Source organism: Lissotriton vulgaris, unplaced genomic scaffold (assembly GCF_964263255.1).
Source record: "Lissotriton vulgaris unplaced genomic scaffold, aLisVul1.2 SCAFFOLD_788, whole genome shotgun sequence".
Taxonomy (NCBI): domain Eukaryota; kingdom Metazoa; phylum Chordata; class Amphibia; order Caudata; family Salamandridae; genus Lissotriton; species Lissotriton vulgaris.
Genome location: NW_028243221.1, coordinates 189958 through 204168, shown reverse-complemented (window position 1 = coordinate 204168; position 14211 = coordinate 189958). Strand labels below are relative to the sequence as shown.

At 51.3% G+C, this 14211-nt stretch overlaps 1 protein-coding gene across 1 annotated transcript in view; it reads right to left on the bottom strand.

Moving 5' to 3' along the window:
• The window catches only part of TOMM40L (translocase of outer mitochondrial membrane 40 like), a 537771-nt gene that overhangs the window by 333603 nt on the left and 189957 nt on the right, over positions 1-14211 (bottom strand). The window contains exon 4 of the mRNA XM_086948535.1: positions 6344-6445. Coding sequence (XP_086804661.1) covers positions 6344-6445 — 102 coding nt within the window. The remainder of the gene's footprint in view (positions 1-6343; positions 6446-14211) is intronic.

Genomic DNA, 14211 nt, shown 5'->3' with positions numbered 1-14211 from the left:
GGTTCGTTCAGATGAAAGTCTGAAGGCACTTTAGGTATGAATTTAGGGTTGGGCCTGAGTACCACTCGGTCGTGTCTGAATTGGAGATACGTCTCCTGAATAGACAGCGCCTGAAGTTCGCTGACCCTCCTGGCTGACGTCAGGGCGAGCAGGAGTGCCGTTTTCCAGGAGAGATGTTTGAGAGAGGCCCGGTGGATGGGCTCGAATGGGTGTTTCATGAGTTGGTTGAGCACCAAGTTCAACTGCCAGGTTGGAGGGACTTTCCGAGGCCTCGGAAAGGATCTGTAGAGCCCCTTCAGAAATTGCTTTATCAGCCGACTGGACCATAGTGAAGGCCCTGATGAGGTCCTGGTGAATCTAGAAATCGCAGCCAGATGAACCTTAATGGAGGCGTGAGCCAGCCCCGATTGAGCCAGGTGGAGGAGGTACGGTAGCAGCTGCACTGGGGTAACCCGTAGAGGATGTAAGCCCTGTTCCGAACACCACAAGCAGAACCTCTTCCACTTCAGCGAGTAGGTCTTGTTCGTACTGCCCGCCCTCGCTTTGGCTAGGACGGCCCTGCAGTCCTGCGGGATCTCTAGGTCTCCGAACTCTCGGTGCTCAGGAGCCAGGCCGATAATTTGAGCGAGCGGAGGTTCGGGTGGTGTACCTGGCCTCCGGACATCGTTAAGAGGTTCGGGTGTTGTCGCAGGTGAATCGGGGGCCTGATGGAGAGGCGAAGCAGGTCCGAGAACCAGTGTTGTCTCGGCCAGTACGGAGCAATCAGGATCAAGGTGCACGGCTCCGTCTTCATCTTCCGGAGGAGCCTAGGTATCATCGGGAACGGAGGAAAAGCGTACGCAAACACGCTGAACCAGCCGATGGAAAAAGCATTTCCCAACGACCCCAGTTGGGGATGCCAGCTTGCGTAGCTTGGGCATTTGGCGTTCCCCGCCGTCGCGAAGAGATCGATCTTCGGGGCTCCCCATTGCGAGAAGATGTGGGCCACGGTGTCGCCGTTCAGCTCCCATTCGTGGGAGAGAGAGGTCTGCCTGCTGAGGGCGTCCGCGATGGTATTGTCCTTCCCGGGAACGTACTCCGCCTTGAGGGAGAGTCCGTGTGCCACCAACCAGTTCCAGATTTTCTGTGATTCTCGTGAGAGAGAGAGAGATCGCGTTCCCCCTTGTTTGTTCAGGTAGTGCATCGTCGTGGTGTTGTCTGTTTTGACGAGCACCGGGGAAGTTCCGATACGTGGCAGGAATGCTTGCAGAGCTAGATACACAGCCCTCAGCTCCAAGAGGTTGATGTGTAGTAGTTTCTCTTGGGCCTCCCATTTGCCGCTGACTCGAAGGTCCAATAGAACAGCGCCCCAGCCTTCCAGGGAGGCATCTGTCGTGATGACCAGAGGTGCCGGCGGCAGGAGGAACTGTAAGCCGGCCGTCAGGTGTTTCCGCCTTCTCCACCACAGAAGGGCCTTTGTGATGGCCGGTGTGATCCTGATAATGTCCTCGAACGAGCCGGAACTCTGTTTCCATTGCCTCGTCAGAGCCTCCTGCAGGGGACGCATGCGGAGCCTGCAGTGCGGTATGAGGAGAATGCAGGAGGACATCATCCCTAGCAGGGAGGTGAATGTCCTGACTTTGATGCGAGATTTCTTGGCCACCGCCGCGGCCAGAGACAGTATTTTGTTGGTCCTGTCCTCCGAGGGGAAGGCCTTTGCGCAATCCGTGTCTAAGGTAGCCCCTAGGAAGGTGATCCTCGTTGATGGAGTAGTGCAGGATTTTTTGAGGTTGATCGTCAGACCCAGCTGTTGAAAAAGTGCGCTGCAGGCGTTGGAGGAAGCGGTCGCGCCCTCCGGAGAAGGCGCCTTCACCAGCCAGTCGTCCAGGTAGGGGAATACCTGGTGACCTCTTTGCCGCAGGAAGGCTGCCACCGGTGCCAAGCACTTCGTGAAGATACGTGGCGCGGATTTGAGGCCGAATGGCAAGACCTTGAACTGATAATGCCTGCCTGCTACCTCGAACCGCAGGAACCTCCTGTGCCTTGTGAGGATGGGGATATGGTAGTAGGCGTCCTGTAAGTCCAGGGAGACCATAGAGTCTCCCCTCTCCAGCGCTCCCAGGATCTCCTGGATCGTTACCATCCGGAAGGATTGACTCCGAAGGAAGGCGTTGAGCGCCCGGAGGTCCAAGATTGGTCTCCACTTGTCTCCCTTCTGTTGGACCAGGAAGAAGTGGGAATAAAATCCCGTCCCCTTCTGGGACGCTGGGACCCTTTCGATGGCTCCTTTGACCAACATGGCGGAGACTTCCTTGAGAAGGAGGTGCAGGTGTTTGTGAGCACGCTTCAGCGGAGGAGTGTTGGGAGGGGTGTTGATAATTTCGAGGGAATGTCCAAATTGAATTATCTGTAGTACCCACCGATCCGTAGTGATTTTTCGCCAATTGGGGAGGAAGTGGGTCAGTTTTCCTCCAATTTGAAAGGATTGAGACGGTGGAGGGACTGGCTGGAGTAAATGGTCACTGGCGGCCGCCAGTGCCCTTCTTGGCGGATTTGCCTCTGAAGGACGACCTCCCATAGGACGACTGTCGGTTCTGTTGTTTGTGCTGGGGTTGGTTCCTGTTGCCGTAGGAGTAGGACGACCTATTTTGGTAGGAACCTCTGTAGGAGTACTGGCCTCTGGAGCGGCCACCCCGAAAGGACTGGTTCCGGGACTGGAGGGAGCCCAGCGCCCTTGCCGTGTCGGTATCCTTCTTAATGGCCTGGAGTGCTTCGTCGATCTTTTCCCCAAAAAGAAACTGACCATCGAATGGCATGTCCAGCACCTTAGATTGGACCTCTTGTCGAAAGGACGTTGCTTTGAGCCAGCCTTGGCGGCGGAGCACGGCAGCCCCGGCCAACTGGCGGAATCCAGTCATGGCTGCGTCGATGGCGCAGTCGATGATCTCTGCAGCTGAGTTTTGTCCTTCCGCTAGGAAAGCTTTCACCTCGTCCTGGACCGTGGCTGGCAGGTCTTGCAGGTAGGGGGCAATGTCTTCCCATAGCTGGCGGTTGTAGCGCCCTAGCAGGGCGATGGAATTTGCCACTTTGATGGTCATGGCGGACGTGGTAGAGAACCGTTTGCCTATGGTGTCCAATTTTCTGCCTTCCTTGTCCGGGGGTGCGGACAGTGGCGAGGATGGGTTGCGGGATTGTTTTTGGGCCGCCTGAGTCACTACCGAATCCGGTTTGGGGTGGCCGGTAAGGCAGGCTGGCGCGGTAAGCGGGGCCTTATATTTTTTGTCTAGGCGCGGAACAACCGCAGGCACCGAGGCAGGCGTAAGCATCAACTTCTTGCCTTGTTCCCACAGAAAGTCTATAACTGGAATAGACTTGGCCGACTTCTGGCTGTGCTCCTTGAAATCATGGAGGAAGCATTCTGTTTCCGTGGATTCCACCGCCATGTGAAACCTCTTAGCCGCCCTGTCCACTAGCTTGTGGAAACCCCCAACGTCCGTCGCTTCAGTTTGGCGCGGTTGTGGGGATGCCGGGGTTGACGAATGGTGGGATGACGCAGCATCGGCCTCGTCGTCTCTCTGGTCCGAGTCGACGTCTTGCACTTCACCTTCCTCCAAGTCCGCCTCCTCCTCCTCGTCCTCAGAGGAGTCCTCTACCTGAGGCTGGGGCCGAGCACGAGGCTGGGGTTGGTTCCGAGGCCGGGCCTGGAGAGCGGAAGGACGCGAGGCAGACGGCTGCGCCTGGGTGACCGGTACCTGGGTTCCGCTGTCGGCATCCGGGAATCGTTGCTTATAGTCCTGCACTAGGCAGCGCAAATCGTTGACCAGAGATACGGGCAAACAGATCATCGGGGTGTTTTCCGTGCGGACACTTGAGTGTACGGAACGTTCCTGATACATGACTTCCTCCTGGTCCTCGTGAATGTCCGATAGGGAGGTGGCCGGATCGGGCTGGTTTTCCTCCTCGGAATCCTCACTCTGCAGAGCTACCTGCTCCTGATCGGGCGGCAACCCCTTCGTTGGGGGAACCGAGGAAGGTGGAATCGAGTGAATGGAGACCTCGACCAATCTGGATTCCTTCCAAGATGGCGCCGGGGTCCCTTCCGACGACGTGCGTGAAGATGGCGCGCCCGCCGCCTGGGTTGGCGACTTGAACGATTCCGATATTGTCGTTGGCACCAAAGTCTTCGGGGACAATTGAACCGTCGACGTACTGGTGGTAGAGCCTTCAACTTGAGATTTTTTGGGTGAAGGCGGACTTTTTGAACTTGACTTTGACTGTTTAGGTGACGATCCTTCGGTTTGAGATTTCTTCGGCGAAGGCGGACCTTTTGAACTTGACTTGGACCGTTTAGGCGACGATGACGCAGACAGTGGGGACACCGTCGATGGTCCTGTTTTCGTCTTGGACGAAGACTTCAGAGGAATGGTAGAGGAGACCGGTGCGCCTGAGGACGCAGTGTTGGTCGTTGTGGCCGTCGCGGAGGGCGATGAGGCCGTAGTGGTCGACACGGTGGTCGAGACCGAGGTGGTCCGCTTAGTAGATGGAGCGGGTTTCTTGAACCTCTGGTCGTCTCGAACAGACACGGAGGAGGTGGTGGAACGTGCCTCCGAAGGTTTCCTGTGCGCCTTCTTGGGAGGAGTGTCTGTCTCTCCAGGGGACTGCGCCCTGGGTCTCTTCTTGGAGACTTTGGAGGACACGGAGACACTACTCTCGGAAGATTCCAGAGTGTCTCGGTCCTTAAGCCTGTCGAGCCATTCGAGAAGGCGAGCCTCTCTTTCCTTTACAGTCTTCTTTGGGAAGGCTCTACACACCCTACACTTGTCAGAGACGTGGTCAGGGTACAGGCAATACAAGCACAGATCGTGCTTATCCTCCGCTTGGATCCGCTTCTTGCCGCAGGAGGAACAGGCCCTGAGAAGGGCTTTCTTTTGCGAGTCTGCCATGGATGAAGCCTTTTTATTGGATTCCGACATGGGAGACGGCAGTCGAAGATAATTACTCCTTTGAACAAAGGGACTTCCAGAGAAGTTTGGAGACTTCGAAGCAAAAAACCTGAAGAGCTCAGGTTGGAGACTCCCTAGCACAACGTGCGGTAGAAAATCTGAGGGACGGAGGCTCCTCCCGGGAAGGTTCTAGAGGGAGGTCGGAGCTGATTGGCTGACGATGAGAGTTCGGTCCTTTTTACATAAGGACGTGGAAAGGCCCCAAAGGGGAGGCCCTTCGGCCTATGTTCTCTATGTATGTCCTTAGGACATTACTTTTTTATGTACCGGAGGCTCCCGTCTCGGCGACGGGGAATGATTCAGGCATGTGAATCTATGAAAGACACCCAAATACTGGATAATATCACTGCTGGCTGCCTTACATTCAAACCAAACTATCTCCCAGTCACCCAAACCAAATCACACTCTATTGAAAATACCATGCACCCAACCCAGAGTCATAGTCTCACATACCTGCACCACAAGCAAGTCAACATAAGCTGTCAGCCAAGTATCTTGAATCCAATGTAATACTTTCTAGCTAAAACACCTTCCAGTTGAAGCAGAGTAGAGCTTTACTATGACAAAGTTGACATGGGAGAAGCTCTGTCCTAAGCTGATCAAACATCAACCAAAAACAAGGAATAGCTCCGCTGCAGTGCTGAGAAAACCAACACTGAAGTCCCATATGACATGGAACAGTACTGAGAACAAAGGTTAGTAAGGTGCCATGCTACAAAAACATGAATGAAACAGTACATCAAGCCTGATAAAATGTTTCGTACGAAAGTATAGGTAAGAGAGAAACAGCATTTAGGTTTATCGTGCATCCTAAAAACACATTTTATATGTACTACTACTTGAATCTTGTACAGAGCTCACAGTTTTCTGAGCTTTTCCACTTTCACTGCCAAGCAATATTTGTCTACTGCACATAATTTCAACTAAACTGCCTGGTGAATTTAACACTCGGAAAGGATTACTATCCTGGCAGCTCACGAACTAAAGTCCTGCTCAGCAGTTTAAGATTTTTTTAAAAGATCATCAGGACATATCCAACCATCTCAAGTTTGTATGAGAGGTACGTCACATTCAGCCTTCAGAGTACTGGGAAAAGGACAGACAGGCTACCTGAGGAACCATCAGAGGACAATGATTTCTGATCACTACAGACTAGCAAAGGATGAGGCATCTGAGTCCATGAGTCAAATCAACAGTCTCCCTAGTACTTAAATTTCTTGTTGAAATAATGGTTTTATTGTGCGATTTAAGGAAGTTATGTAAGTCCTGCAAACTATTTGTCTTGCATTTTTGTGTACATATTGGCATGAAGATTACAAATATAAAAGGTTTAATACTTGCAAGTGCTTTATCATGCTTACCTGGAACACACTTTTTGTTCGGATGCCATCAGTCAGGAGATACGCGATCTGAGCATGGAGACTGCCTGTATTGTCAATGTCCCCAATCAGTGTTGGAAAAATCTTAACACACCAAAAGAGAGAGAGAGTTCAGACTTGTTCACAGATTAGCAATCACTGAAAAAGCAAAGAATGCACAGAGAAGTATTTGCAGGGAGGAGTACACACGCACCAACATAGATATAAGAACACGTATGCAGAAAAAAACTTAACAGAGGTTCCCAAGCACATAAAGTAATATATACAGGCACCCATGCACCTACACCCAATAAGATAACTATGTACAGACAAATAGATGGATTAAATAATTGTAGTGCTTATGATGTTGACAATATGGCTTGATTACATTGTACTGCTTTCTAGCTATTTATCGTCCTTATTTTGACATTTTGCTCAATTTGATTTGCACCAACATGTATGAGGTTCAAGTAAAATACTAGTTACTTACCTGTACACTATGGTTCTCCAGAATTATCTTTCATAGATTCACATGCTTGTATCTTCCCCGTCGTCATGGTGGGAGTCTCACAGTAACAGAATGACTGTAGCAGTATCATAGAGTAAAACGCTGCATAGAAAGTCCCATGTGGGACCTTAATATTTGGTTGCAAAACCTCCTCATTATTTGAACCAAAACTCAGCCAATCAGTTGCCAGCCCTGACATCACACTCCCCAGCAGAGCCACCATACCTCAGATTTCCAGCCCGAGTGAGAGCTGAGGATATATCTAGAGATAAGAGGTCTACCTGAGTAACGGGGAGGTGGGAGGGTCGCATGTGAATCTATGAAAGATAATACTGGAGAACCATAGTGTACAGATAAGTAACTAGTTTTTTCTCCAGTATTGAATCTTTCATTGATTCACATGCTTGTACCAGAATAGAGAGCAGTACTTATAGAAGATGCGTTGCTCAGGATAGAACCTCACAGACTGTTGGCTCTGCTCCTATTTTTTGTATATAAATAAACAGAAACTTAGAACAGTTTTCAAACTTTACACAAATCATGGCTGTTGAACAAACAGAATACCAATAAAGTAAGAGCATAACCTTGAAAGAAAAGCAAATATATACACATAAATATATATATATATATATATATATATATATATATATATATATATATATATATATATATATATATATATATATAAATATATATAATCTTGAACAATACCTCAATGAAATAGATGGCGAAGAACTGCTTGTCCCACTGCTCCGTCATTTCGCCATGCTGTATCTAGACAATAGTTTCTAGTAAAAGTGTGCACATTTTTCCACGTTGCCGCTCGGCAAAAGTCTGGCAGTGACACTCCTGCAAATAGGGCAGTAGAAGTTGCCACTTTTCTGGTGGAATGTGCATGTACTCTGGATTGGAGAGGATTACCGGATTTGTCATGGCACAGAGAGATAGCCAAAGAACTCCATCTAGAAATACTGGATCTTGAAAGTGCCAACCCTTTTCTTGGTCCAGAAAATGCTACAAAAAGTTGGTTCGTTTTTCTGAATGACTTCGTCCTGTAATGTAGAACTTTAGACACCTTTTGACGTCTAGAGAATGTAGAGATTGGACCGCAGGCGAGCAGGCGAAGAAGGATCCTTAAAAAAAGTAGGTAACACCACAGGTTAGTTGAGATGAAATATGGATGGAACCTTAGGGATGAATTTAGGATTTGTTCACAAGACAACCTTGTCAGGACGAAATTGGAGAAAAGGTTCAGAAATTGAGAAAGCCTGCATTTCACTTACTCTCCTTGCTGAAGTGAGAGCTAAAAGCAGGGCTGTTTTCCATGAGAGAAATTGCAAATCCGTTTTATGTATCGGTTCAAAAGGAGACTTCATGAGCTGTGCTAGAACCGTGTTAAGCTGCCATGAGACTTTTGGGCGGTGAACTGGTGAAAACGTCCTGAAAAGTCCCTTGAGAAATTCCTTTATTACTCTCTGAGACCAGAGAGATGGACGGTTAGGAAGTCTTCTGTATCTTGAGATAGCTGCTAAATGTACCTTTATAGAAGCGCTAAATGTACCTTTATAGAAGCTTGAGAAAGTTTCGCTCTATCCAGATGCAAAAGATAAGGCAGGATTTGTTCTGAAGAGATATTAAAAGGATGAAGATTTTGAGAAGCGCACCGCTGACAAAACCTCCTCCATTTTGCCGTATAGGTCTGGTTTGTAGAGATCGCCCGTGATTTGGAAAAAACTTCTCTGCATTCCTGAGAAATATTCTGTGACGGGCTGTATGGGGATAGGTAATAGACGAGTCTTGGTAGGGTTCAAACTTGGCTTTATTGACTTAAACAGTCTGTCAGTACAGGTCTGCCGGATTTAAAGGCGGCGGGGAGAACGGCTTCTTTCCTTCCTGCTTTTGCTGATGACACCCTACTCTCGGCGCCGGGTCGGGCTCCGCCTTCCTTTTCCTTCGGGATCCGTCTTGGCCCAGGTTCCGCCGAGGGGGAAGATAGAAACAGAGGAGGTATCAGTTCTCTGTATTGCACAACTGTTGCGTTTAGGGAAAGGGGGTGAGGGAACACTCAGTGCTTCTATTTAGGTCTGGTACGTGAGGGACGTGCACGGGGATTTAATCTAAGGGATTTTTGGGTTCTCCCCTCCTCTGGGGCCGTAACCACCCCGCAACCCTTTCACGCACCTCTGTTAGCCACGCCCCTCCGGGGGAGTGGCTGGGCGACGCGTGGATCCGTTGTCCTCCTGGTTCAGTAGCTCCCGCTGTTCTCCGGAGAAATCCGATGCGTCTTCTTCCCGGCTTCTCCTCCTCTCCCGGTGAGACTCCTGGTACCGCTGCCGCTCCTGAAATGCAGTCGCCCTCTAATACGGCTATCGCCTCTGCTGTTGAAGTCTCCTCGATTCGTTCCGTCCTCTCTTCCGCTGTTACCACTCTCTCTTCCCGGTAAACGCTGCCTTCGGCTACGCCGCTCCACACCTCTCCTCCGCTCCCCGCTGTTACTATCCTCTGCTCGATTCCTCTGCTCCACGCCGCACCTCCACTCCACTCCGCTCTGACCGCTCCTCCGGTGTAAACACACACCTGTTCCTGCAACTGGGCGTCTTTTAAGGTGATGGCGGACTCCTCCTCCTCGTTACCTGGTCGGGGCCAGTTAAAGGGACCGTGGTCCATATCTTCCTCATCACAGCTGTACTGTTCTACCACGCGGTTCCAGCTTGTGGTTTCTGGCACCTGTGGAGACAAGAGGGGGGGTCACAGTTTACAGGCACACTCCGGGTTACAGGGGGCGAGTGCCGCCCCTCCTGGTTACACACCTCTCCCCCTGGACACTTCCGTTCGGGAAGGGGATTACGGGACAGGTAGTCCGCCCCAGTGTTGTCCACTCCTTTTTTGTGACGCACGGTGAAGGCAAACGGCTGTAGTGCCAAAAGCCACCGCAACACCCGGGGATTATTGGACCGGTTGCGGGCCATCCATTGGAGGGGGGCATGGTCCGTATACAGAGTGAAGGGACGCCCCTCAAGGTAGTAGGCCAATTTATCAACTGCCCATCGGATGGCCAAGCATTCTTTTTCCACCGTCGGATATTTTAACTCCCTCGGGAACAGTTTCCGACTAACATATAATATCGGATGGTCCACCCCGTCCACCCCTGTCTGGGACAAAACCGCCCCTATTCCGTAATCCGAGGCGTCCGTATGTAGTGAAAATGGCTTGGTGAAGTCCGGTTAGGTCAGGATAGGGGTCGTGGTGATCATTCGTTTTAGCGCTGCAAATGCTCCCAACATGTCCAACGTGGGGGATAACAATCCTGATTTCTTGAAACTGTTCTGGAGGGTATTTGTGAGGGGAGCAGCAAGTTGGGCGAACTGGGGAATGAACCGCTGTAGTATCCAATAAGGCCAAGTAAGGCACGCATTTCCTTTTTGGTGCTCGGGAAGGGGGTTTCGGCTATGGCACGGACTTTTTCGATTTGGGGTTCAATGAGGCCGTGCCCAAGCACGTACCCAAGGTACTTCACTTTCTGGAAAGCCAGGCGTGTTTTCTTTGCGTTTATAGTTAGTCCGGCTTTAGCGAGGGTTCCCAGCACCCGATCGAGATGTGCTAGGTGGGTCTGCCAGTCCGGACTAAACACAACGATGTCGTCCAGATAGGTGGATGTAAACGTCGTCAGATCCTTCAATACATTGTTCATCAATCTCTGGAAGGTGGCAGGTGCTCCTTGGAGCCCGAAGGGCAGGACGTTGAACTCATAGTGTCCTGAGTCCGTGGAAAAGGCCGTTTTGTGACTGTCTTCCTCCCGCAGGGGCACCTGCCAATACCCTTTTGTTAAATCAATGGTACTAATGTATTTGGATTCTCCTAGTTTTTCTATTAATTCGTCGATCCTGGGAATCGGATAGGCGTCGAAGGTGGATATTTTGTTAAGGGCGCGGAAATCCATGCAAAACCGGCGACTCCCATCAGGTTTGGGTATCATTACTATCGGACTGGACCAGTGGCTACTTGAGGGACGAATCACTCCCAGTTGCAGCATATCGTCTATTTCTTGTTGTATCCCTCTTCGTCTGGCTTCGGGGACGAGATATGGTCGGATCTTTACCACCTGACCGGGATGGGTTCTTATCTGATGTTCGGCTAAAGATGTCCGTCCCGGCTGGTCTGAAAAAACAGAGGAATGCTGCTTTAGGGTTGTCATCAATTCGTTCTTCTCCTGAGCCACAAACTCGTCGTTGATTACAAGATGTCGTATGGTACGCCTCTCTGTTGGGAGAGTTTGCTCGACCAAGTGTACACCTGAGGGAGGAGGACCCAGCCACTTTTTTAGCATGTTTATATGGTACACCTGGGTCTTCCTGGGATGTACCTGCAGTTTGTAACTGGTGTTTCCGATGGTGGAAATGACAAGATAAGGCCCGCCCCACTCGCCTTAAACTTTTGATGGGAGGAGGGTAACAACACCAAGGCCCAGTCCCCTTTTTGTAGCCTTCTCCACCGTTTCCCTTTGTCGTAGCACGTTTTCTGCTTCCTCTGACTTTGTTCTAGGTTGGTATAGGCTAGATCCCTCATCTTTCCGAGTTTCGACCGAAGATTTCTGGCATACTCCAAGGTGTTCATGGTCTCTTCGGGGGTCTCCTTCTCCCATGCCTCCTTCGTCATGTCCAGGAGGGATCGTGGTTGTCTTCCGTAAAGCAGTTCGAAGGACGAGAAGCCGGTACTGCTCTGTTTTTGCCCCCTTATCACATACAGAGCTAGGGGCAATACTTGATCCCAGTCCGACCTGTTAACCTCCAACATTTTTCTCAGGGTGGTCTTTAATGTTCTGTTATATCTCTCAACGAGTCCGTCGGTCTGCGGATGGTATACCGCGGTACGAATTTGGTGTATGTTGAGCAGTTGACAAACCTCCTTCATTAGCTTAGACACGAACGGGGTCCCCTGATCCGTCAAGATTTCTTTGGGGAACGCCACTCTTGAAAACAGTTCAAGCATTTTATCTGCAACTTGCCGAGTGGTGGTAGAAGATAGCGAAAACGCCTCGGGGAACCTGGTGGCGTAGTCCACCATTACTAAAACATACTGGTGTCCTTTCCGGGTCTTTGGCAGAGGCCCGATGAGGTCCATTCCTACTCGTTCGAACGGCACTCCTATAATGGGGAGCGGCTGTAGGGGTACCGCTGGGGGACGAGTCATGTTCTTTTTTTGGCACGTTTCACACTTCTGGCAATATTCCCTGGCGTCCTTATATATGCCAGGCCAGTAGAAGTGGCGGAGAATGTTCTGGGTGGTTTTCTCGGCCCCGGTGTGGCCTGCCACGAGGTGGGCATGTGAATAGAACAACACATGTTCCCTGAACGCCATGGGTACGAGCAGCTGCTCTGGCTCGTCTTTCTTTCCCTGTCGGTATAGGAGCTCAGTTTTTATAAAGAAACGGGGATAGACAACGGGGGTCAGACCTTGGTTCCTCTGTGCGCTGTCCCAGGCGTTGAAGAGCGTGGCATCATTGGATTGCGAGAACCGGAAACTACGGTCCAGTACCCATGGTTCCTGGGTCACCAGAGCCGGTTTAGGGCGATTCTTTTCGTGTTTTCCCAGGCTATCGTGGAACATCTCCAGAAATGCAGGGTTGTCCGTCCCTATAGTGAGGTCTTCCGGGAGATTGTCCAACACCCCTACCTTAATGCTCTGCGGCCTACCCACCTTGGGGTATATGGGGATGAGCGCTACCGGATAGGAACGTACGTCCCCATGAACACATCTAATATAGACCTGGTCGTCGGGGAGTAGGTGGGCTGCTTTCACATGTTGGGTCTGTACCACGGACTGACGGCAACCCGAATCTAGTAATGCTTGTATGTGAGTCCCATTCACCCTCACACTCACTCGAAGGCCGGTCCCATCTCCGCCGAGTACAACACCGTTATAGGGAGGTATCCGACCTCCATGGGTTCTTCGTTGGGTTTCCTTCTAGGACACATTCGTGCGATGTGCCCCCAGTTGCCACAGTCAAAACACTGAGGACCACTGTGCAACTGGGGTTCTGGCCGCCAGGGTTTGGGTTTCACTGCGTCCGGCATTCGTACGGGTTTCTTCTCCGGTCTTAGTTTCTCCTGTTCACACCCCGAGGAGAGTCGGGGTTGAGCCCTCGTGAAGGTGGTGGCCATCTCCACCGCTTGGGCTGTGGTGAGATCATGGTGTTGTCTTAACCACCTCTGAGTGGCATACGGCAGTGCTTCCAAGAACTGCTCGAGATACACCCTGTCCATTATCTGTTCCTTGGTGCACTCCTGGGGGTCAGCCATTTGTCTGCCGCCATCTTCAGACGCACAAACAACGTTTTGGGGTTTCCCCGGGGACACCCCTCTCCTTCCTAAATCTGATCCGATAGGCCTCAGTGTCCAACCCCAGATGATCCAGGATTATTTTTTTGATGTTGGCATATGGGGTGTCGCCCGTGGGATTAGCTACCTGGTAGGCGGCCTGTGCTTCCCCCACCAACAGGGGGGCAAGAAAGAAGGGCCACTTGGCCACAGGCCATCCACACGCCCTTGCAGCTCTTTCGAAATTGAGTAAGAACGCATCCAGGTCCTCCCCTGGAATTTACTTCTGTAGTGACACCCCACCGAGGCTGTGGGGTACCGTACCCGCCGTTGCGGCTACCGTAGCTATCACGGGGTCCAAGGCATGGGCAGTCACGGCTGCCTTCATTATTTCCCTATCGGCGTCGGCCGACTGGATCTGCTTCTCAATCACCCATTCCAGCCTTTCTTGTCCCTTCGCCAGTCTCTGCAGGATCTCGTCCATCTTCGTTAAGCAGACGGGTGGCGTACCCGCATTCTCCACCACTGTGACGGGCTGTATGGGGATAGGTAATAGACGAGTCTTGGTAGGGTTCAAACTTGGCTTTATTGACTTAAACAGTCTGTCAGTACAGGTCTGCCGGATTTGAAGGCGGCGGGGAGAACGGCTTCTTTCCTTCTTGCTTTTGCTGATGACACCCTCCTCTCGGCGCCGGGTCGGGCTCCGCCTTCCTTTTCCTTCGGGATCCGTCTTGGCCCAGGTTCCGCCGAGGGGGAAGACAGAAACAGAGGAGGTATCAGTTCTCTGTATTGCACAACTGTTGCGTTTAGGGAAAGGGGGTGAGGGAACACTCAGTGCTTCTATTTAGGTCTGGTACGTGAGGGACGTGTACGGGGATTTGATCTAAGGGATTTTTGGGTTCTCCCCTCCTCTGGGGCCGTAACCACCCCGCAACCCTTTCACGCACCTCTGTTAGCCACGCCCCTCCGGGGGAGTGGCTGGGCGACGCGTGGATCCGTTGTCCTCCTGATTCAGTAGCTCCCGCTGTTCTCCGGAGAAATCCGAT